This window comes from Sorghum bicolor, chromosome 7 (assembly GCF_000003195.3).
Source record: "Sorghum bicolor cultivar BTx623 chromosome 7, Sorghum_bicolor_NCBIv3, whole genome shotgun sequence".
Taxonomy (NCBI): Eukaryota; Viridiplantae; Streptophyta; class Magnoliopsida; order Poales; family Poaceae; genus Sorghum; species Sorghum bicolor.
In genome coordinates this window covers 2,508,859-2,532,272 of record NC_012876.2, presented here as the reverse complement: position 1 = coordinate 2,532,272, position 23,414 = coordinate 2,508,859, and the positions used below count along the sequence as shown (strand labels likewise).

The 23,414-nt window shown below is 43.3% G+C and overlaps 2 protein-coding genes and 1 pseudogene across 3 annotated transcripts; all 3 read left to right on the top strand.

Moving 5' to 3' along the window:
• On the top strand, positions 1,133 to 6,158 carry LOC8074070 (protein CHUP1, chloroplastic). Of its 2 annotated transcripts, none has more exons than XM_021464452.1 (8): positions 1,133 to 1,294; positions 2,382 to 3,211; positions 3,307 to 4,263; positions 4,376 to 4,507; positions 4,603 to 4,784; positions 4,891 to 5,002; positions 5,439 to 5,582; positions 5,832 to 6,158. In XM_021464452.1, exons 2-8 carry the CDS (start codon positions 2,429 to 2,431, stop codon positions 5,913 to 5,915), a joined length of 2,394 nt encoding a protein of 797 aa, XP_021320127.1. In that variant the 5' UTR covers positions 1,133 to 1,294; positions 2,382 to 2,428; the 3' UTR covers positions 5,916 to 6,158. The 2 variants fall into 2 exon arrangements, with proteins under 2 accessions (XP_021320127.1, XP_002444993.1); XM_002444948.2 differs by lacking the exon at positions 1,133 to 1,294 and adding an exon at positions 1,338 to 1,738 and having other exon boundaries at positions 5,832 to 6,138.
• On the top strand, positions 8,449 to 13,549 carry LOC8066141 (annotated as a pseudogene).
• LOC8074068 lies at positions 18,339 to 23,273 on the top strand. Its single transcript, XM_002444946.2, has 6 exons — positions 18,339 to 19,024; positions 19,717 to 19,968; positions 20,153 to 20,214; positions 22,015 to 22,105; positions 22,194 to 22,278; positions 22,354 to 23,273. Exons 2-6 carry the CDS (start codon positions 19,739 to 19,741, stop codon positions 23,038 to 23,040), a joined length of 1,155 nt encoding a protein of 384 aa, XP_002444991.1. The 5' UTR covers positions 18,339 to 19,024; positions 19,717 to 19,738; the 3' UTR covers positions 23,041 to 23,273.

Here is a 23,414-nt window from a genome sequence, read left to right as displayed (position 1 = left end):
CTCTCAACTTTTAAAACTGTTCATCTTGCCTCCTTGGTCAGTTGGTCTTTGTTATAATCAGTTTTGAAGGTGGTTTTATCTTTTTTATTTATTTATTTTGACTAAATTTTTGAAAAATTATAGTAAATCATAGAAAAAATCATAAAAAAAAATCTAATTTTATGGGAATCCACGTGAGTAGATCTACACAGTAAACATATAATATAATATGTTTTAGTATAGTTTTTGTTGTGTCTTTATATCTATACTTTTCTGTAATTAATTCATAGCTGCAGTTTCTATGATCCAATTGCGATGAAAAGTTTTAGGGTGGGCTAGCTATTGTATGGCTGAATTATGGTTAAAAATTCATACTCATTGAATCATGTATAGTTTATTTATAGATTTATTTATATTTAACAAGTATAAATATAAATAAAATCTATAACTAAGTTATACATAATCTAATGAGTATAGAATTTTAGTACAGCTTAAGTATACAATAATTAGCATACCATAAAAACTTCACCACAATTGAACAATAGAATCTACACCTATGAATTATTCCTTTTAATTACAGAAAAGAATAGATCTAAAGCTACAACAAAATTTTATATCAAATCATATTATATTGTATATTCATTATGTAGATCTACTCATGTAAAGTCTAAGAAAAATAGATTTTTATTTTATAATTTTCTATGTTTTACTATGATTTTATTAAAGATTCAGTTAAAATAAATGAAAAATAAAAAAATAAAGTCGCATTCGAAACCTTTTTAACCAGGGTAGGATGATAAGATGAATGACTTTAAAAATTAAGAGAGGTATTTTAATCAGTTTTAAAGTTTAAAAGAAAAATAGATTTTCGTAAAAGTTGAGAAACGTGTGTGGACTTTTTCCTTACCGTGTCGTGTCGTGAAGCTCCGAGCATTGTGGTTGCTCCCGAGCGTGACACCGTGGACATGGACAGGTGGACGGACACAGGAGCGAAAAATCAGGCAAAATGCCGAAGCCGACCACCGGACACGGAGGACCCCACACGTCAGTAAGCTCCACTGCTCTGCCTCTGCCCCCAGCTAGCGACAGCGTGCTGGAGTGGAGCTATGCTACGGCTACTCACCTTTTTCTTCCCCATCTCCGATTTCAAAATTCAAAACCCCCCTTCCTCACTCTCTCTTCTCCACGGGGGGGAGCGAGAGACCTCGAGGCGGTCGCGGTGGCGTCTCGGAACCCGGGAGGAATCCACTGAAAAAATCCGCGCGTGGGGGACGGACGGATTCTCTCTCTCCCCGTCTTGGGGCGAGCCGGCGAGGCAAGCATCCGAAGCACCATCCCTTGTTTGTTTCCGTCCTCCTCCTCCTCCACGGCTCCACACTCCGCTGGGCGCTGGGGCGATTTCCTTCTTTATTTATTGGCTACTAGAGCGCCACTGCCACTACTGCTAGTGCCAGTTGCTCGTTGCTTCAGTATTCTAAACGCCGGCGGCCACCGCGGTCGTGGCTGCGGTCTTTGGAGTAGCTAAAGTAGGTTGAGCTGATCCGGGGCTCTTTGTCGGCATAGCCAGGTTCGTTCTGGTGGAGTGGAATGCTGCAGATTTGAGTTGCTTAGGGTTGGGGTTGGAGGATTTCAGTGTCAATCTTTTTTAGCTGTAATTTTGGTCCCTCTCCCTTTGCCTTCCTTTATTGCCGCCGACGACGATTGGGCTACCGGCGACGCCCCTTTCCTAGTCCGTTCACCGGCGACGACCACTATGCTGGTATGCCCGTCCCCTCTCTTCCTTTCCTTCTGTGCTCAACGGGGGGCACCCCCAAACCTCAATGCAAGCTATTTTTACCCGGATCTGACTCAATCGCAGTATCCATGTCCTATTCTTGCTCATTTCCTTTTCCTTTGTAGGAGTAGTAGAAAGCATGGGTTTACCTCAAAAACTTTATTATTTATTTATTCTTCTGCCAGAAAGATTTTGGAATCCAGCGATTCACAATGAGATGGTTACTCAAAAGTGCTAAACTTGACTGTTCAGGCCTGTGTAATCTCCTTTTGTTTCGCATAAGTGTGCTTGGATAGTTGTAGTCAATTTAATCCCTAAGGAATGCCGTGCAGCTCTCGCCAGGCTTAAAAAATTCATGGGAGCGACTAGAGAAGGGAAGGCTTTTCGGATTAAAACTTAAATGGTCTGTTCCGGTATTAACTGTTCCATACATAGAGTTGCTGATAAGAGCTCCTTTGGCCCGAATACTGAGTTTGATGGATGTTGTGGGGCTATATATATAGTTTGAAAATGGGCACATAATCCTCTACTTCTTTCACAAATCAGCTGACCATATTATTTATTTCTATTTTTCTTGTGGTGATATTGCCTGCTACATATATCAACAACTTTCCTCATTTATGTGCAGTGCTGAATGGTGCTTGGAGTGTGGTAAACTGGTAACCCTGGGAAAAGATGAAAGAGGAAATCATGTTTGACAACCAAACAAAGCCATGCAGATCAAGGGTTGACTCCAAAAGCAATTCGAGTTCTCTGAAACCTAAGTTTGGATCCTCATGGGGTTCCCAAATTGTCAAAGGTTTTACAGCAGACAAGAAAACCAAGAAGACAGCAGCAATTGCAAGCAAAAAACCACCTCTTGCAAATGTCGAAAATGTCAATCAGACCAACCAACAGATTCCGTACCACTCTAGGGTGAAAAGATCCCTTATCGGGGACTTCCCTTGTTCACCTGCTGGTGCTCAAGTCCACCCCCATGTCTTTGATTGCCACAATATTAGGTCCCCAGCATCCCATGATCTTTTTCTTGAGTTGGATCATCTCAGGGAGCAACTACGTGAGTCGAAAGAAAGGGAATTAGCATTACAGTCAGAGTTGCGGCAATGCAGAGAAAACCCAAAAGTTTCAGAACTTGAGAAGGAGCTTGATTCTATGAGGGATGAAGTTGACAGGCTTGCACGACTGAAGACTTCATTAGAAGCTGAGAAAACAAACATATCTGAACAATTATCAGCTCTATCTTCTATGGTAGAACATCATGAAGAAAATGTAAGGTTAGATGGCCATGGCAACCGGATACCTAGTGTAAATGGGGACAATACACCTTCAGAAAACTTGGAGTTCGAAGTTGTTGAACTACGCCGGTTAAACAAAGAACTACAGTTTCAGAAACGAAATCTTGCAATTAAGCTCTCTTCAGCTGAATCCAAATTGGCTGGCCTTGAGAAGAATGCAGAGGTACCATTGCTTGAACTTTATTCTTTCTGTTTGTACTTTGTATGGAAAATATTTCAACTAATTTTTCTTTCGTGTGCTTTAAATACTGTCACCAGAGTGATATAGTTGCCAAGGTTCAAGCTGAGGCATCGTTGCTGAGGCACACAAATGCAAACCTAAGCAAGCAAGTTGAGGGATTGCAAATGAGTCGGCTAACAGAGGTTGAGGAGCTTGCTTATCTTCGGTGGATCAATTCATGTCTACGCCATGAGCTCTGTAACTCAGATCAAGCAGCTAGAGCAATGACGGATATAGATTGCAATGGTGTCATGGCTTTTAATGAGGGTGATGGTGGTGAAGGTGATGCAAAAAATGCTGAGGACAGTTCTGATATAAAATTCAGCATTGCAGAACGCATCAAGCAGTGGTCCCAGAATGATAAGAGTTGCCAAGCATCTAAAAAGGAAGCCCTTCTTGATAGGGCGTGGATTGAAGCTGCAGAAGCACGAAGCCCGACACGTAGGCATTCACTTGGTGGACCAAAGGGATGTGCACAAGACTTCAACATCATTAAAAGAAGGCAATCTGATACCTTTATCAGCCTTCTGGATGCAACAGATGAGTCATTTGCCTGTAATAAGGATCCTACAATCAGGGAGAAGCGTGACCTTCTTGTGGACAAGTATGATTTTGGTCGATCTGAAAGTTCAAGATTTGTTCTCAGCAAGCCAGAAGTATGCAAGTCACAGTGTCTGGATGTTGAAAAGCGTGCATTGCGCATCCCTAATCCTCCACCAAGACCTTCTGTTTCCGTGTCAAATTCTGGTCCATCAAATGGATCGACTGTAAATCCACCACGACCACCGCCGCCACCGCCTCCTCCAAAGTTTTCCTCAAAAAGTACTGGGGTCATGAAGAGGGCACCTCAGGTCGCAGAGCTCTACCATTCACTTATGAGAAGGGACACCAAAAAGGATACTTCCAGTGGTGGAATCTGTGAAGCAGCTAACTCTGCGAATGTGCGGAGTAGCATGATTGGTGAAATCGAGAACCGCTCGTCCCATTTGCAAGCTGTAAGTAGTGAGCTCAGTCTAGCTTATTGGAAATCTGGTGATCATACAAATAGCTCTGATGGGGCTGGTTCTGGCACTAACTGTGTGCTTTAACTTTTTATTTAATTTGCAGATCAAGGCAGATGTTGAAACTCAGGGTGAATTTGTGAAATCATTGATTAAGGAGGTGACTAGTGCAGCCTACAAAGATATCGAAGATGTGGTTGCATTTGTGAAGTGGCTAGATGATGAACTTGGCTTCCTAGTATGTTTATTACAATCCCACTCATTTCTGAGTAATCATTTTCAGTTGGAGCTGCCACTTAAATTATTCCTTTAACTTAATTGCCTTACACCCAGGTGGATGAGAGAGCAGTGTTGAAGCATTTTGATTGGCCTGAGAAGAAGGCAGACACTCTACGAGAGGCAGCTTTTGGCTACCAGGACCTGAAGAAGTTGGAATCGGAAGTTTCAAACTATAAAGATGATCCACGTCTACCCTGTGAAATCGCGCTGAAGAAAATGGTTACACTATCTGAAAAGTATGTCCAAGTTTACCGAAATATAATGAAATATGCAAGTACCTAATAATTATTACCCATAAAGTTGCACAAAATACTGAAAATTTGATTGGCATTCTTAATTCAGGACTGAGAGAGGTGTCTACAATCTTCTAAGGACAAGAGAGGCTATGATGAGGCAGTGCAAGGAGTTTAATATTCCAACCGACTGGATGCTTGATAACAATCTTATTAGCAAGGTAAATATTATGTGTCGGACTGCCCCTTCTCCGGTCTAAATAAATTATGAGTGTGCACTTCCATTAGGCATGGAAACTGCAGATGGCCTGCAGAATCACACTACTTTAGTGGAGTAAGCAAAGCTTGTTGTCTAGTACTACTTTAATTATTGATTAGTTTCCCACTGCTGTCATATATATCTTTCAGTATAGTTAGAGTGCTTAGTATGATGACCACTAAAAGTCCTATTCCTTGAGAATACTGAATACATTATTTTTGTGTATTGTTGCTTAAGGAATGTTTTTCTCAAACAGCTCTGGGAATCCGTCTTTATTTCCTTATCTGCAGTTGCAGATTCTGTTGCTGTCATGAAAATCTATATAGCAGTATCGTCTTATAAAAGACCTGCTTTAAATTGTTGGATTGCTCCCTTATTTTTTTTCTTCTTGACTACAGATAAAGTTTGCATCTGTGAAATTAGCGAAGATGTACATGAAAAGGGTTGCAATGGAGCTTCAATACATGGGCCCTCTGAATAAGGATCCAGCTCTGGAGTACATGCTGCTTCAGGCTGTGAGATTTGCCTTCAGGATGCATCAGGTAACACATTATAGCTGTAACTTAAGACAAGGCAAACTCTCACGCACGTTGCGCATCCCTTACTGCCAACAATATCTCACACACACAAGCATTTCACATGTCCATCATTGCCAGTTCCATATGTGATTAAACAGATTGTTTTTCCCTCTGACACATACAGGAACCTAATGTCTCATTAAGTTTGCATGCTCTCCAGTATTTAAATCTGCAAGTGTTCTTAAAATTTTAAAACCGGCCTCATTTTTGCAGTTTGCTGGAGGTTTCGACCCGGAGACCATGGATGCATTTGAAGAGCTGAGGAACCTTGTTCACGTCAGAAATAGCACCCAATAGCTCGGATGCGGCACCGGAATGTAGTGTTGAAGAAGAGGATTAGTTTCAGGCTTACCATCTCAGTAAGCGTAACAGACACAGTTTTTGGTTGTGTGATGTTTGCATGCGTGGTGTGTGAGATATGTAATGCTCTCTAACGCGTGTGGTGGGCTGAAGGGACCCGTCGGCGCTGGCTTGTGTAGGGTTTTTCAGTAACCTGCTGTTGCTGTGAAATAGAAAATGCACTGGGACATGCTTTTGTTTTGTGTCTGGTGAGCACCGAGTAGCGGTGCGGTGGTTCTTTTGTTTTTTCAGCGCCAGCGCCAGCGGCCAGGGTTCGATACCTGCTTCTCCCTCCAAAAGACATGCGACTCCCACCTCGCCGCTTCAACTTCCCCTCCCTCCGTCGTGTCGTGTCCTCACGCTCCAGTCGTGGCCATCGACGCCCGGTCGCGTTCGCCCCGCCCCGCCCCACGCTCGCAGTCGCCCGACCCAAGTGAGAAGACATGGCGCCGCCACGGCTGGTGAGGTCCTTGGCTGCATCCATGTCATGGCTTGCATCCAGCTGATGGGTTTGGATTTGGGCAGAGACATACGAGACCACTGCGGTGGGACTGCGACATCAAGCTGGGAGATTTGAATTTGGACATCAATCTGGCAGCAGATTCAAGATCGTCAGGATGGACGTGGTGATGTTTTCATGTCCCATTTTTTTCTTGTAGATTGCAGAATGTGCAGCTATGTTCTTTAGTTTGATTATCCATAAATTGGATTGCTTGTTCTGTAACATTGCATGACTGAAATTTAACTTACTGTATAAACTGCTTGTCCCATTTTTTTTTTCCTTGTAGAATGTGAGGCGTACTTTGTTTTGTTTGGACAAGACTTTAAATAGCATTTCCTGTGATTCTCAGTAATGGCTAGGCAAAATTTACTATGCTATTGTTATTTTGAAGCAAATAAGATTTTTTCATCAGAAAAAAAAAATATGTGTGTATTCAGCTAAAGATGCAGCATATGCAAAGTCATCTCATGAAACACTAGCAGAGCAAACATTCGAACCTAACCGGTTATCAGGCTCCAAGCTTTGTGTCCTGGTTTTAATTCGAAAATCCTAACAGGTTTCTGTCGGCTCATCTTCCTGAGGTATTGCTAGCAATAGCAGTGCATCTTATAGTTTTTAATCAAGCTTTTGCTCTACTAACTTTTGAAGAAAGCCATGCAATTTTTTGGGCACAATAGCTTTTGCTCTACTAACTTTTGCTCTACTAACGAGCCGCATGAGTTTCATGGGTACGAAACTCCTTCATTTAGAAACTGTTTAGATCCTAAATCTTTACATCCCAAAACTTTTGGCTGTAAACTTTATAAAAAAAAACTTTACATTCAAATAGGTGTTTAGATATTTCCCAAATTTTTTGGTCTACAACACACAAGACACGGATCCCTAAGCAAGTTTACACAGTTTTGGAGCTCCAAGGTCCCAAATTCCAAATCTTTACAACTAAGTTTTATAAGCCCCTGTTTAGATTCATTCTTCCAAAAAGTGCTTATTTCTCCAAAAGTTTTTGGCTCTTTGGCTGCATCTAAATAGGGCCTTAATGACTCTGCCAAGTCAGCAATTTTGCTTATATGACATCCTACTTAATGTGCATGACACTCTCATGAAACATGCATTAAGACTAGCCTAATGCACATGCACAAAATCTAAAAAAACATCATAGATTATTTTAACTTTCTAAAGTAGTATGTTTTGGCTCATTAGAAAACTAGCTAGCTAAAAATAATGCTGCTACAAATAATTTGAATACCAAAAAAAGTATAAGCCAGTATGACATATGGAGTGAGATATGGCTTGTCCGTGTACTTTCTCTATCCCAAAATAATTGTCGTTTATGATTTTCAAAAAATAACTTTAACTAAATATATATTAAAAATATTAATATTTATGGTACATAATTAGTATCATTGAAAAGATCTTTGAATTTAGTTTTATAATAAATTTATTTAGAGATATAAATATTGCACGTATTTTCTACAAATATAGTAAACTGAACAGAGAGAGTACTCAACAGAATATATGGACAAATCCAAAATGGGGATACGAAAAAGTGAAACCTTTTATGGGAGTGAGAATATCTCTTATATCTCCTTCAACTGAATTTTCCTCCCCGAGCTCTGAAACTACACATATTACCAATCAACTCTCAAAACCATTTAAATTACCTCCATCCCTGGGTTAGAATTTATTTTCAAGGTAGTTTCATCATTTTTTTAGTTGGAAATTTTGATAAATACCTGCTAAGTTTTTTTAAACCACAAAAAAATTATAAGCTTCTAAAAAGGTTTATTATAGTAAAAAAAATATGCCGTTAATTCGTTGGAGAGTGCCTTCGGACAGCGGAGGTGCTTGCAAACTCGTTGCTACTCTCTTGCCGATTCTATTGCCGCTTAAACAAATCTGCGGATTTGGAATTGGAACTGATGTCTCCTGAATTGGCGATCAATTTCCAAATTTACTTCATTATATACGCATCCCGTTGCTTCGCGCCGGATGAGCTTTCCTTTCGCGCTCCTGCCTCCGCCCGCCGCCGTCGCCTCGATCGGCATCAGCGGCTCACCCTCCGGCAGGCGGCAGCCACACCTTGATCCTGCGCCCCGCTTTCGACGTCCTAGTCCTCCACGTCGCCGCCGCCGCCGCCGTTGCCACGTCCCAGCAGGTACCTACACCTTGCCTCCTCGCCGCCGAGGGCGAGCGCTTGCTTCAGGTTCTGTGTACTTGTGTTCAGATTTTTTTTAAAAACAATACCTGTGTTCAGCTTCAGTGCTCGCTTTGTAGCCACTGATCATCCATGGCCTAACAGTAATCGTTCTGCTTAGCTGAGCCTAGCCAATGGTTAATCACTTACCCAGCTGAATTTATCGTGACATGAAGAATCTGATAAAAATGAAATATGAAATGTTGGGTTTCTTTTGACATGCCATTAATCACCTTTGGCTAAAATCTGAGCTGAGAGCTCAAACAAAAGCGTGTCCAAGATACAATAGTGTTTTTCTCTCACAATAAATCAGCCAAGTACTTCTTGCCATGGCTTATCAGCCAAGCGAACAAGTGTCGTCTACTCTAACCATTGATCTGCCATACACAGGCAACACATTAATTTGCAGTCATGGTTTTACTGTGCCCCTCTACTCCACTTCCACTGAAGCTACCTCCTGTCCATGCTGCCGTCCGCCCTGACATAAGCGCGGCACATGTTGCAAGGGTCGCAGGTGCGTCAGCTTCTTATGTCAATGTTTTGCGGTCTGATTCTCCAGTCTGTATTGGTGGTTAATTCTTGTAGTGTGTCTCATCATGAATTCATGATAGACACTGTGCGTGAATGCGTGGTGTTCTGTGGGTTTCAGAAATCCTTGTTATATATATGTCGTCATACCAAATAGAATGTTATCAGAAGAAACATCTAGAATGTTTTATCTCTTACTCTAATCATCTTGTCATGAACAGGCTATGGAGCTGCATTTGCAATTATGGCAGGAACATTGCGTAGATCCACTTCTTTCCCATCGTCAGCTGGAGGTAGGAAAACCAATTGGAAGTGCCAGAGCACCAGGAGACCTTCCTCAATAGTTTCCAACTTTCCATGGCTCAAAATCATGGAACCACAACCAAGACACAAGCATTTGGTTGTCTACGAGCAGTGCATAGACCTGCGGTGACACCAGTACTTGGCTACAAATCAATATTTCGCAGCAGACAGAGAGGACAAAAGAATTCTCGTCTTGTCACCAGGGCAACTCTCAACAGTTTCAGCGGGGAAGTTAAGAACATTTTCGCGCTTGCACAAGAGGAAACACAGCATTTAGCGCTCAAGTCTGGAATCAGCCAAGTCCTGTGGAGCCACATTTTACAATGCATTTGTATTTTGCTCTTGGACCTCATACTCAGGCCTTGTTTACTTCCAAAACATTTTGCAAAATAGAAATAGTAGCACTTTCGTTTGTATTTGACAAATATTGTTTAATTATGGACTAACTAGGCTCAAAAGATTTGTCTCGCCAATTCCGACCAAACTGTGCAATTAGTTTTTATTTTCATCTATATTTAATACTCCATGCATACGTCTAAAGATTCGATGTGACGGGGAATCTGAAAAATTTTGCAAAATTTTTGGGAACTAAACAAGGCCTCAATGAGGTAAACTATATTCAAATAAAGTCTCTGCCTCTAGCTAGAAGGCAAATTCACACTCTTGATTAGATTATCATGCTTAGTTGATTGATGGTCATAAACATATCTTGCATCTCAGGTTTTCCAAATAATCAATGGTAGAGTTAGGAGAGGAAGCAGCGAGTCTCCTTTGAAAACTCGAAGCAATGATGATTCTTTGGAAAAGAGAAGCAGTAAAACTTGTGCTGAGACAAAAAACAAGATATCCACACCCACACTCGATGAATACGGAACTGATTTAACAACATTAGCTAATAAGGTACTGTTCTGGACTTATAAGCTACTTTATACTAGAGTGCAATGCAATCCACAATATAATGTTCTGGGACATGATCATGTTGTACACTAGGGAAAGTTGGATCCTGTTATTGGAAGACAAAAACAGATTGATCAAGTTGTACAAATTTTAAGCAGAAAGGGGAAGAACAACCCCTGCCTGATTGGAGAGCCAGGTGTTGGAAAAACAGCAGTAGTGGAAAGCCTTGCCCAGCTCATTGCCATGGGGGATGTTCCAGAAACAATGCAAGGGAAAAAGGTTTTTCTCTTGGTTCTTTAGGGCAACATTTGTGATTCGTTTTGTCTCGATTCTATTTGATTGTTATTTGGCATAGCTTGAGTTTGTTGTAATCTTGCAACTATCGGTATAGCTGAATTTGTTGTAATCTTGCAAATATTAACCATTTTATTTACATGAAAGTTAAATGTATGGGGAAAAGTACCTGTTTGTGTCTGTTAGATTTATCAGTTGCTGCCTTCCTGTTTTTTTTCCCTGTTTTTTTTCCCTGTCCAGATCAGTTATTTAGATCTTATTTTTCTTACTAATAATAAGCATTTGGCTGTATGATCAGTTGAATCACTACGTATCTTTTTGAAAGTAAATCACTAGGTAATTTTGAACCACTATCCCTTGACGAATTTAATTGAAGAAATATTCATGTTATTACACTGTAATTCATTGATCCACAAAAATGGTCTAAGAATACATTAAAACATGATTCGTGGCCAATATCTATGGTAATTTTATTTTGCTTTATTTCAGCTGCCCTATGTACACTACTATTAGGAGCGGCCGGTAGTTAATTCATGTTTCCAACACTTGTTAATACAGGTTATCTCTGTCGATATTGGATGCCTTCTAGCTGGAACAAAATACCGTGGAGAGTTCGAAGAAAGATTAAAGAATCTTTTGGAAGAAATCAAGCAATGTGGCAACATAATAGTATTCCTCGATGAAGTTCACACTTCACACCCTAGTAGGAGCAGGAGCAGCAGTAGAAGGTGCTATTGATGCTGCTAACATTTTGAAGCCAGCACTAGCAAGAGGTGAACTTCAGGTCAGTATATCACGTTGGACTTCATATGTTGGAATTATGTTTGATCAGTTTTTTTGTTTGTTAAGTATGTCTTTCTGGCATCGATGTTGTCAGTGTATCGGAGCCACTACAACTGATGGGTACATGAAACATATTGAGAAAGATCCAGCACTGGAAAGGCGTTTCCGACAGGTGAAGGTTCCAGAGCCAATGGTTGAGGAAGCCATAGAAATTCTAAAAGGGCTTCGAGAAAGATATGAAACCCATCATAAAGTTCAATATGCGGATGAAGCACTAAGTGCAGCTGCCGAGCTCTCACATAAGTACATCAGGTCTGTGATTAAGGAAGGTGGACCTATAGTACCAGCCATTGTTCCGAATCCTATTCGTAAATGTTCTTCGAGTAATTTGAACACTAGATTCTGCTGACACTGAAATAAAACCATAAGTTGATCCCAAGATTTCACATTTATTTATAGTTAAATAAAGATGAAGTAAACTTACACCATGTTTTTGTCATACTGATATCATGCTAGTTGCTAGGTGTACTATTGACTTTTAATGAAGTTGATCCTCCTCCTCGCAGGTTAATCTATCTCTACCTGCAGATTTCTCAGTTGTACAGTTTTCATAATTACTATTGCTTTTTGCTTGCAGTGATCGTTTTCTTCCAGATAAGGCCATTGACTTGATTGACGAAGCAGGTTCCCTAGTCAGATTACGGCATGCCCAGGTACAACAAACTCAGAAATGTAACTTTCATCCCCTATTTTCGCATGCATTCTTACAAAATCTCAGTTGAACTGATCCACAGCCGAAGCTACCTAAGGAACTTCAAGACTTTGTAACAGAGATCAAGAAAATCACTAAGGAGAAATGTGATACTATCCGTATCGAGAACTTTAAAAAGGTAACGATTACAGATTCATTTCTTTGGCAATTGGCATCTCGTGATCATCTTTCCATCAAAAAACAAGTTGATCATCTGAATGCAACCAGGCGAAGGAGCTTCGCGATCGTGAACTGGAGCTCAAGTCCCAGCTGACAACAACCCTGCAGATCGGCAACGACGAGGTGAGTCCTGGCATGTCGGCGGTGCCACCAGTGGTCACCAAAGAAGACATCCGGCACATCGTCTCGCTCTGCTCCGGCGTGCCCGTCCACGAGCTCTCCACCGACGAGACCACCAAGCTGCTGAGGATGGAGGAGGCCTACACCGGCGCATCATCGGCCAAGACGAGGCCGTGACGGCGGTTAGCCGCGCGATCCGGCGCGCCCGCGTGGGGCTGAGCGACCCGCGCCGGCCGATCGCGAGCTTCGTGTTCGCCGGCCCGACGGGCGTCGGCAAGTCGGAGCTGGCCAAGGCGGTGGCGGCCTACTACTACGGGTCGGAGGACGCCATGGTGCGGCTGGACATGAGCGAGCTGATGGAGAAGCACGCGGTGGCGAGGCTGGTCGGCGCGCCCCCGGGGTACGTCGGGCACGGCGAGGGTGGTGGGCAGCTGACGGAGGCCGTGCGCCGGCGGCCGCACTCGCTGGTACTCCTCGACGAGGTCGACAAGGCGCACCCGGAGGTGATGGACGTCTTGCTGCAGGTCCTGGACGACGGCCGCCTCACGGACGGGATGGGGAGGACGGTGGATTTCAGGAACACGCTCATCATCATGACGTCCAACATCGGCGGCGGCAATGGCGGCAGCGGAGATGGAAGCCGAAGCAGCAGCAAGGAGGTGGTGGAAGAGGAGATGAAGCGCTACTTCCGGCCCGAGTTCCTGAACCGGCTGGACGAGACGATCGTGTTCAGGCCGCTGACGAGGGTCGACGGCAAGGAGATCGCCGCCGTCTTGGTGAGCGACGTCGCCGCCCGTGTCAGCAGGGAGACGATGATGGTGGTGGAGCTGCGGGTGACGGAGAGGTTCATGGACCTCGTGGTTGAGGAAGGTTTCGATCCGTGGTACGGCGCGAGGGCGCTGAGGAGGGCCGTCGTGATGCTGCTGGAGGACACCCTCGCCGACAAGCTGCTCGACGGGGAGATCGTCAAGGCTGGGGATACAGTGATCGTTGACGCCGATGCGGCCGGGAACGTCGTCGTGCTCGGACCGGACAGCTAATTGTTGATCAAATTTTTGTTCGAGGCGTACCACACATACCCTTTAATTTACTCTAGCAATATACAGTACAAACAAGCACAACAATGGAAAACATACGCCACAAAAAATCAGGCGCTACACCTACACTACACAGCAAGGGCGTAGAGCGTGTCGACCTCCTCGACATGAACCCAGCGCCGTGGGCCACCAGTCTTGTCGTCATGGTTGTCCAGCACGAGCACATGCATCTCCTCGGCGCAGAAGAACCGGCGGTAGGCGAAGCACACGACGGCGTGCCATCCCACTCTCTCTCTCTTGTACACCTCCACATCGCATGCGGCGGCGAAAGACTTTTCAAGATGTGCCATGCATGCATGCATATGGAATTAGGCCTTGTTTAGTTCACAAAATTTTTTAAAATTCTCTGTCACATCGAATCTTTGGTCGCATGTATGGAGTATTAAATATAGACGAAACTAAAAACTAATTGCACAGTTTACTTGTAATTTGTGAGATGAATCTTTTGAGCTTAATTACTCCATGATTGATAATATTTGTCAAATAAAAACAAAAATGCTACAATAGCCAAAAAAAAACTAAAAATTTTGCGAACTAAACAAGGCCTTAATTGAGAATAATTGAGGTCGATCACATTCATATATCACCAGGAATTGAACGTACGTATGTACGTACCGGATATGCTAATATGCATGTTGATGACGCTTACGAGAGATGCATGATAGACGACGTACGTACCTTGCTGGCGGCCATGGCAGCTCGATCTGTGACTCGTTCTGGAGGCAGTTGTCGTTGTCGTCCCACAGATGAGCCTCGTTCCGGCCCGAACACAGACGTGCGTGCCGCACTCGGTGACGAAACTAGCGAGATCGTCGGAGGAGCCGCCGGTGACTTGGGCGAAGAAGTACTTGCGAGGCAGGAACGACGTCGACGACGCCTCGTGCTGCTGAAGGTACGGCATGGTCGTCGTCGTCCCGTAGTCCGCCGCCGACGCTGGAGCCTCGTCTGGGAGCGCGATCTCGCCGGCGAGGTGTCGCGTCAGGTTGATCTGCTTGATGCCCATGCCCACGTTGGCCGCGCCGATCACCGACACCCTCCTCCTCCTGGCGAGCTTGACGATACTCCACCTCCGGCGCCGGTGCAAGGAGTGGCCTGCCGTCCTCGATGGCGGGAACGAGAAATGCCGCGCCACCGCTACGGCGGCGGTGGCGTCCTCGGGATCGAGCACCACGCCGTGGTTCGTCATGATCACTTGAACCGACGATGCATGACGTAGAGGATGCGGCGCGGCGCGCCACGCACGCACCCAACTGTGGCGGCGTGGACGGTGACGGTGCACACGTCGGAGGTGGTCGCCGTTGCATGCGCTGTTGTCCCGCGGGCCGCCGGCCTCTCCACGCTGCCTGGAACGAACGGATATGCTGGCAGTGGCTGGCGCTGCCCGTGGTACCATTCCCCGTTTCGCAAGCAATGATATCAATTCGATCTCTGGGCAAACTCGCTCGCTGCGACCACCGACCAGAGCGCGTGGAGGCGCACGTCAAACTTTTAATTTTTGTATATATGTCCTGCGTGCACCGCCGGCCGTCGTCACCGGCCGACGCCTGCGGCCTGCTCATCATCAGAACACCTCGAGCGAGGAACTAGGATCATCAGAACACTTCTGAATCTGCTCACATACAGAACAAATCAGCAGCGGCTCAGTTCCATTGCCACATGCATAACCCTGTAGAAATCAATCTCAGATCAGGTGCTCTTGTAGCTAGGAACTAAGGCTTTGTTTAGTTGACGAAAAGAATTTTTTCCCATGTCGTCACATCAGAAATACTGGTCCATATTTAGAATATTAAATATAGACTAATCAAAAAACAAATTACATAGCTCGTCTGAAAATCGTGAGACGAATTTATTAGGCCTAACTAATCCATCATAAACACATGTTGATTACTATAGCAATTATGGCTTCGTCTTGCGATTTTGCAACTAAACTGTGTAATTAATTTTTTTTTCGTTTACATTTAATGTTCCATGCATGTGTCGAAACATTCGATGGAATGGGTGAAAAGTTTTTGGTGGGAAACTAAATAAGGCCTAAATATAGGTATGCAGAAGGTCAAAGATCGCTTCCTTCATCTATCCACTTTTAATCTTCATAATGGTACACAGATTAGGTTCTGGAGGATAGATTATTTAGAAACTCCACTTTCAAAGAACAATACCCATCTCTATATAACATTTGTAGAAAGAAACACATTTCAGTAGCTATAGTGTTTTTGGTTCTACGCCATGTTGACACTAGATATGGCAAACAGATAAATCCGCAAACACACAGATGTCAGTGTAGTCATTCGGGAGTATTCCAAGGTATCGAATTTTCACGGGAAACGCGAAGTGAACTAGTGAAGAACCAAGAGTATCCAAGGATAAAACAATGGCGGGTGATAAAAGGATTAGAGAGAATAAGTGTGTGGTTTCTTTGACTAAGGCAAGACTAAAGAAGACTTTACTAAGGTTGTTTACTATGGGGCGTACCTGCCCTGAACTCACCTAGAGGGTTGATCAGGCACAACAAGCCCTATGGTTTAATAACTAGGCTCAATATGGTGGAATACATAGGAGAACATGGCTGTCACCACCAGCCACTACCGCAACTATAAACTTACTACTTTAATTACATATGATAGATCAGAGCACCTTAACCAGGCGGTGAACAAGTAAAGAACAATAAATAATGTAATGCTTCAGTAATGGAAACGAACAAAGTTACCACACTAGAAGAAGGAAGGCAGACTTTACTCGAAGAAGAACTTCATCTATTGAGCTACAAATAGAGAGGTTGCCGACAGGCCCGACTCCTCTCCCAGCTTCTCCTTACTCTCTCCCTATATTCTATTTTAGAGAGGTAGCTATTCTATCTAGAACTCTCAACACTCTCTACCTCAACATCGACTTCTGGATTCTACCTCTTAATCTGAATCTAAATGCTTATAATTCCATGATAAACACACTTTGAATCAACCAATCATCCATTTGTTCTGAAGATTTGTCAGGCTTGTTTGATCCGGACATCACCTAAAACACAGAGAGAACAGTGGCTAGCATAGTGAGATGGTGAGTTTAATAAGAAGGAAAACATGGCAAAAAGCCAGCCTTTTCTATTTCTCTTGCAAATTTCCTCCGCCGGTGAAATCACTAGAATTTTCATACCCAATTCTAGTTGTTTTTTTTGCAAATGTAGTAAGGCCCACTTTGGAGTAAAGAAAAATTCAAGGAATTAATTCTCAATATATTGAAATCCTATAGAAAAACTTTATATCACCCCTTTAGAACAAATAATTGGGCTCCTAAAAATCCCATGAAATGACTTGTTTATAGGAATTCTACCAACGTCATAAAAGGTTTCCTTTATGTCACTCTCTCTTATTGATTTTCTATGCTTTTCGTGCTCCCCACCCAAATGTTCAAACTATTAGAAATTTAGTCAAATTCAATACTAATTTAATCTAGAAAAAATATTAAGGTCGTTTTTGTGGTATTAGAAAGGTGTATGTGTGAACTAGTCACAAATAAGTTAATATAAGCATCATACTAGATTCAAACATAGAAAATAGAAAGCAGGTTGCTACGGTAGCATACCCACAACATGACGTGTGCTAAACGCCTAAACGTGCATAGTGGTATGATGTAAAGAAGGAAGACTATGAACATGGATATTAGCATATAAATTAATTCATAAATTCTATCAAAATAAATAGAGATCACAACTACATATATGTATAACCTTAGAAAAAAATCTAGAGAAAGAGAGCTCAAATATAAGCAAATTTTAAGCATCTCTAAGAGTTTGCTATCTTAACTTGTTGTCTATAAAATTTTGACAAAATATAAAAAAACATCCTCCAACAGTTTGGCATCTTAACTTGGCAGCAAAAATAGGAAGTTGGCATATTTCTCTCCCGAACGCGTAAATATGCGCGCGCGTATAGCGTTTGGCTTCGCGTGCGCGGCAGCGCAGACGACCTCTTCAGCAGGGTCTGAAAGCGACATGCCTGTCGCCTGCATGCCACTCTGCTGCGGAGACTGAAAGACTGATGAGGTCTGTCACACATGCCACCTCGCTGCGGTCATTAACCTGGATGCCGCCTCCCCTGCTGGTGGTTCTGTGGTCTATGTCACCTCTGCTAAAGGATATGAAAGATTAGGCTCATGAAAAACTATGATTATTTTTCTGCTAGCCGCTACTAGCGAATGATAATGGTATCCTGTGCAAATAAATTAGTTCGTAGGCCTTTTTTTAAAATTTTGCCAAGTTAAAAATGACAAACTCTTGGAGATGAGCTGGTTTTTTACTTGGCATATGTTTTTGAGAGTTGGCAAATCACAAAATTTGCCAAGTATAATTTGGCAAACTCTGGGAGATGCTCCTAAATGTAACCACACAAGTTTCTAATATTTAAGTATCAAAACCATCCTAGACATTTTCTCCTTTTTTTTTCTTTTCTCGTGAAGATATCAATTCACAATATCCTCTGTGAGCAGTATAGTTATAAAACATCACAACTATTTTATATAAGAATTTTATCTCTTGGTATGATTAAAGTTCATCATTTTTTTTAATTTAAAAGCCAAATATGATAGTTCTTTTAACGCTTTTACACCTCGTTTGATGAGTAAAAAAAAATACAAGTTCTACTGAGATAAATAGTCACTGTTCGCATCTATAAATATTCTAGTATTTTTTAAAACCGGTGCACTGATATACAGTATCCTTTTACTACATTTTACAAAAATCATCCGTCACGTGGCACTGGCACAGGTACAGGGACAGCCGGCCGAGCCAACCCAAGCCCAAACCCAAGCCCAAGCCCAGAGTAAGGTTTCGGGCTTTCGTCTTCTCCTTCGTCATCTCCTTGTTCCACGCCACCCCGACCGCCGCTGCCACCTCGTGTCCTTGCTCGTCGCCGGCGAGGCCTCCTCCCACCCAATTTCCTTGACGAGAGGCGCTGCTCTCTTCCCCGGACCTCTCCTGAGGCCTTGCCTGCCGTCGATTTTGGCCTAAAATACACTTCAGCACTCAGATTTTGAAGGCCCAATCTCGAGAAAAAGCCCCAGCCCTAATAACTCTCAACTCCCAAGCCGTCAGCGTCGACCCCCGCCTGACGCCTGTTCGCCCGTTCTTCCTCTCCCCGGAGCGAGATACGACGACGTGCCGCCGCCAGCTGCCTCCGCGCGAAGACGACGCCACACGCACCGCTGGTAGGCGCGCAGCCGTAGAGGGGACTGCCCCGGCCCGGCCGATTCCCGATCTGCTACTCTCGGATTCCCCCGTCGCCTTGCGGGCTGCGGCCGCCCTGCGCTTTGCGGGCTGCGTCCAGCGGAACCTCACCTCTCCCAGCGCCCCGCAGGGTAGTCTGACTCTGACCCCAGCGTGTGACGCGCCTCCAGGCCTGCAGCTGACCCCTTGCCAACTGGTTCCTGGTGAGTGCCTACTTCCCTCTTAAGGTTAGGGATTTTGAATGTAGATAGCTCTCAAAATTACTGTTAGTCTGACGCGGCAGCATCGTATGATTCTTCACTTAAATATGACTGCAGATTCGTGTGTCAAGCACTGAAACGTCTGTTTCTGAATTATATGAAAATTTCCTGCTCCCGTTCCTTGGGGAAATACTGGATTCTGCCCTTCCCTAGTGAATAGTGACTAGCTAATGAAAGTTCTACCGAACAAATTTAACACCTAGTTTTCTCAACAATAGAATGCACTAGTGTCCAATTGAATTGCATTCTTTCCTTTTGAAGTCTGTTTTTGTGGAATTTCACAAATACTACCAGAAATAGAAACAATGTTATATAGTCAAATTTCAAGGAGTTTGGAAACGGAAACAACATTATAGTAGAATTTATACATTATAGTTTATTCTAGTTTGTTAATCGTTGAATCTAAGGTATTATATCGAACCATTGTAGGATTTATGGTTGTTATATTGTATATTATGTTTTTTTTTTTGCGATCATCCACACCGCAGGTTAAAATCCTGTGTCTGGCACTGCTTGGATGCATGCTCTTTCCCCCCCTTAGATTTCCTCTTATTCACAAACGAATTCAAATCCTAGTCTCTCAAGTGCACTTTACTTTTTTCCCCATTTGCTGACTTTACTTTTTTCCCCACAAGTTTCGCTGGGTTGAGGAGAACCATGCCAGATGTGAAGCCCGCCGCTGCTGCTGCCACAGTCGCCAAGGCGGCGGCTGGTGACTCGCCTTCCCCTGCTGCTACTCCTGCTCCTGTGCCGGCGGTGGCCAACAGCAATGGGACGCCGCAGAAGCCACCTCCTATTCCAGCCGCCGCCTTTGACATGCCCAAGCCAAACCTTCGGGGTCTTAACAAGCCCAAGTGCATCCAGTGTGGTAACGTCGCCCGTTCCCGGTAAGAAGAAAGAGTTTATCGATACTTCCTTATTAAGCAGAATTATTTCCTTCTACTTGTGGTATGGTGTGCAGAGGCAGCTTACAGTCAACTGAGAACCTTCACCTTTGGTTATGTGATAGAGACCACAATAATTTTTGACTTGGTAATGAATTATATGTGTGTGCTCTGCTTGGACTTTCAGGTGTCCGTTCCAGTGTTGCAAGAGCTGCTGCTACAAGGCCCAGAATCCTTGCCACATCCATGGTATGTGTGATGTACTCCTTTAACGTGATAATCTGCACTGTTATAAAAAAATGATAATCTAAATTTAAAGTTAGTGACCCACAAGCAGTTTGGTAAATGGTGATATTCTATCTAAATATCTGCACAATTACATATCTGGTCAGGACAGTTTACCAGGCATCCCTTCTATTTTTGGTTAGGCAAAATTGCCTCTATAGCCCCTCCACGAAATTGTTTTGCTAACATACTACTCTCCAAACTCAGTGTCCTATCTTCACTTCCTAGTCCCTACTCCGTTTTTCCCCATCCTAGTCCTGTGCAGCACAATTGGAAACCAGTGGCACAGGTTGGAATGCAGGACTTGCACATTTATATTCTGTCTCCATGGACACTCCCAATCCCCTGTCGTGTTCTGCCTTTACTCTCCATCTTCTACCCCTGCAGCCACACAGATCTCACCGTCCTCAGTGCAGGGCACTCTCTAGTGGATATCGCCACGGTGCTTGATGTCCATGAGCATCGCACTTGACCAACTGCCAAACCACAGATCCCGTACTGCCACTGAGCCCATAAGGTAAGCAATGCCACCTGCTTGAGGTCATCTCCTGGGGACTACACCAAGAGTGAAGCTGTGCTCCATGCACATCCTCTCTCTTCTCATTTAGCACTGGAGGACCCTCCATCTTGTCCAGCAGTTCTGAGACAGCAGGTTTGACACAGTGTTATGCAAACAATCAGGAAGGGAATGAGTGCTAAAATGTAAAACTGATAACTGAGTTTGGGGATCAGTATTAGCAAAACAGATTGTGGAGAATGCTATCAAGACAACTTCGGCTTTTCTTTACCCTCATTCAGCAGTTGTTCCAGAACTTTCTATATTTAGGGTACATTTGGTTTCGTAGACGAAATGAGCTTGCTTATAGGTGCAAGCTAGCAGATTTAACCAATCCATCCTAGCAATGATTTAGATTTACTATTTGTGTGTTTTCAAATATTTATGGCAAGTTCTTAGACAAATGAACTGGTTATTAGCAGTCAGAAATTTACATCCAGAAGTAATGCCTGGAACAATGTTTGGAACATAGTCACAAAGTTTCTGGGTCAACGGGGCCGAGGAACATGGTTCGCTACTTGAGACTTGCGGGGGGTTTATACACGGCAGGGTTGAAAATAACCCTATGTATTCATATCAGGGTGACGTTCCCGGGTCTTGGGTCGATGTCTTCGACCCTGTTTTATGTCACTATGGTTTGGAAGAAGTCTTCACAAACTGCAAGCACCACACATCCAACAGAAATACAATGTGTAAAAAAATTAAACAAGTAATAGAAGGCCATAGAGGAATTTTTCATGGTGGACTTGCATCCTCTGAGAGGATGTGTGACCCTATCTTGCTTCAAGGACATGTCAAATATGTGGGGATGAAGTGTTAGATTGGTTATTGATTAAACCTTGCATTGACTGTCAATGGAGATATTCTCTTCATGATTCATGAAGAAATGGCGGAAGAGGGTAGTGAAGGAAAAAAGTGAAGGTTTGGGATGGGAAGTTTTTGTAGTTCCAAACTTCCAGCCTAGCCAAGCAATGCTAGTGGTTATGTTAGAATCATTTCTTATGAACATTGATGTTTTATTTTTATGATATTTCTATCTCAATCTGCATGTATATTCCATTTTTCTTATTTTCAACTTTCTTTTACATTGTCTATTATCATGTCTGCTGCTCTGTGCTATGCCATAATGTTGCTATGCCATAATGTTGTTTATTTTTTACTCTACTCTGAACACCACTGATGTTGCCTTGCTTTACCTATCATGATAGTTCTGAAGCAGACCAACACATTGCCAGATAAGCCATCACCTGCTACTGCTCCTGCAACAGAACAGCCGTCTACCAATTTACCTGCAACCAGGTAAAATTCATATATAAAACATAAGTTGACAATTAATCTCTTGCAAACAACTGTATTGTTTTAATGCTTGGTTGTTGCTTTTTCACAGTTCAGCATCAAGGCTGGCTGCCTTGCAAAAGCTTCCCCAGCATTTTCTGAAGTCTCTCCAAACAAAGAAGTCGCTTACCAAAAAGGTTATTGGCTGTTTCACGCGCTCTGTTTGTTTCGAACCGCTTTTTGTTTCTTTTGTGACTTTTGTTTTGTTCTAGGATGTTGTGGGTATAAACAAGTGGAGGTTTATGAAGCTAAAGGAACATATGCAAGGAGATATTGATGCTGAAAATGAAGCATATGAGAGGTATACACAGAATGTTGGGTTACTGGAGGAAACATTCTGTCCCATGGAAGATGCTGATGTTGAGCCAGAAGCTGAAGCAACTTCTTCAGAAGAAGAGAGGATGGACTTGTTGGTTTCGGAGGCAAAGGTGAGGTTGAAGTCAGATAACGAAACTGCTGATAGCTTCAAGGAGAGGGTTGCCACTATCTTGGACCAGAAGCTGAAGAAACTGCTTGAGAGCCAAAGCGCCAATGAGGATGACAAACCATCTGATCCAACTCAGGATGATCATCCAAGCCCAATGAAGTTTATCGCAAAGCAGAAGATGGAGAGAACCGCGAAACTGAACGAGCTGCTTGGTAAGCTGACAAGAGCACGGAGCGAGGATGATCTGAAGCCTTGCCGTGATCTTATTGAGCAGCTGTTTGGGAAGGAGAACTGTGCATCTGTGGACAAGCCAGACAGAATGGAGACGGAGGCGGGCGATCAAGAGCCGACTGCAGCAGTAGCACGGCCTTATTCCATCCCAAAGTTGTGCACTAGGATGGAGGTTGATGAGGACTTGGCCTCAAAGATCAATGATGAATTGTCCTCGTTGGGTCATGTGGTGCAGCTCTGAATCTGAAATCTGAGCTCCTTTGATGTGTACTAACTAGGCTCAACAGTGTTATTCATCCATGTGCTGGCCTAAGCAAGTGTTTGGCTGTTTGAAGTGAGGCCAAAGCAGCGTGGCAACTAGGGTGACGCTGCGTTTTCTTGTATCCTGTTTCTTGTCCTGTATTTATTCAATTATTCTGGTACATGAAGTATGAATGGATAGAAAAGAAAATGTCGCATCAAAGGCCTTGTTTAGTTCTCAAAAAGTTATGCAAATTTTTTTTAGATTTTTCGTCACATCGAATCTTGCGACACATGCATGGAGTATTAAATATAGATAAAACAAATAACTAATTGCCTGTAATTTATTAGACTAATATTTTGAGTGTAGTTAGT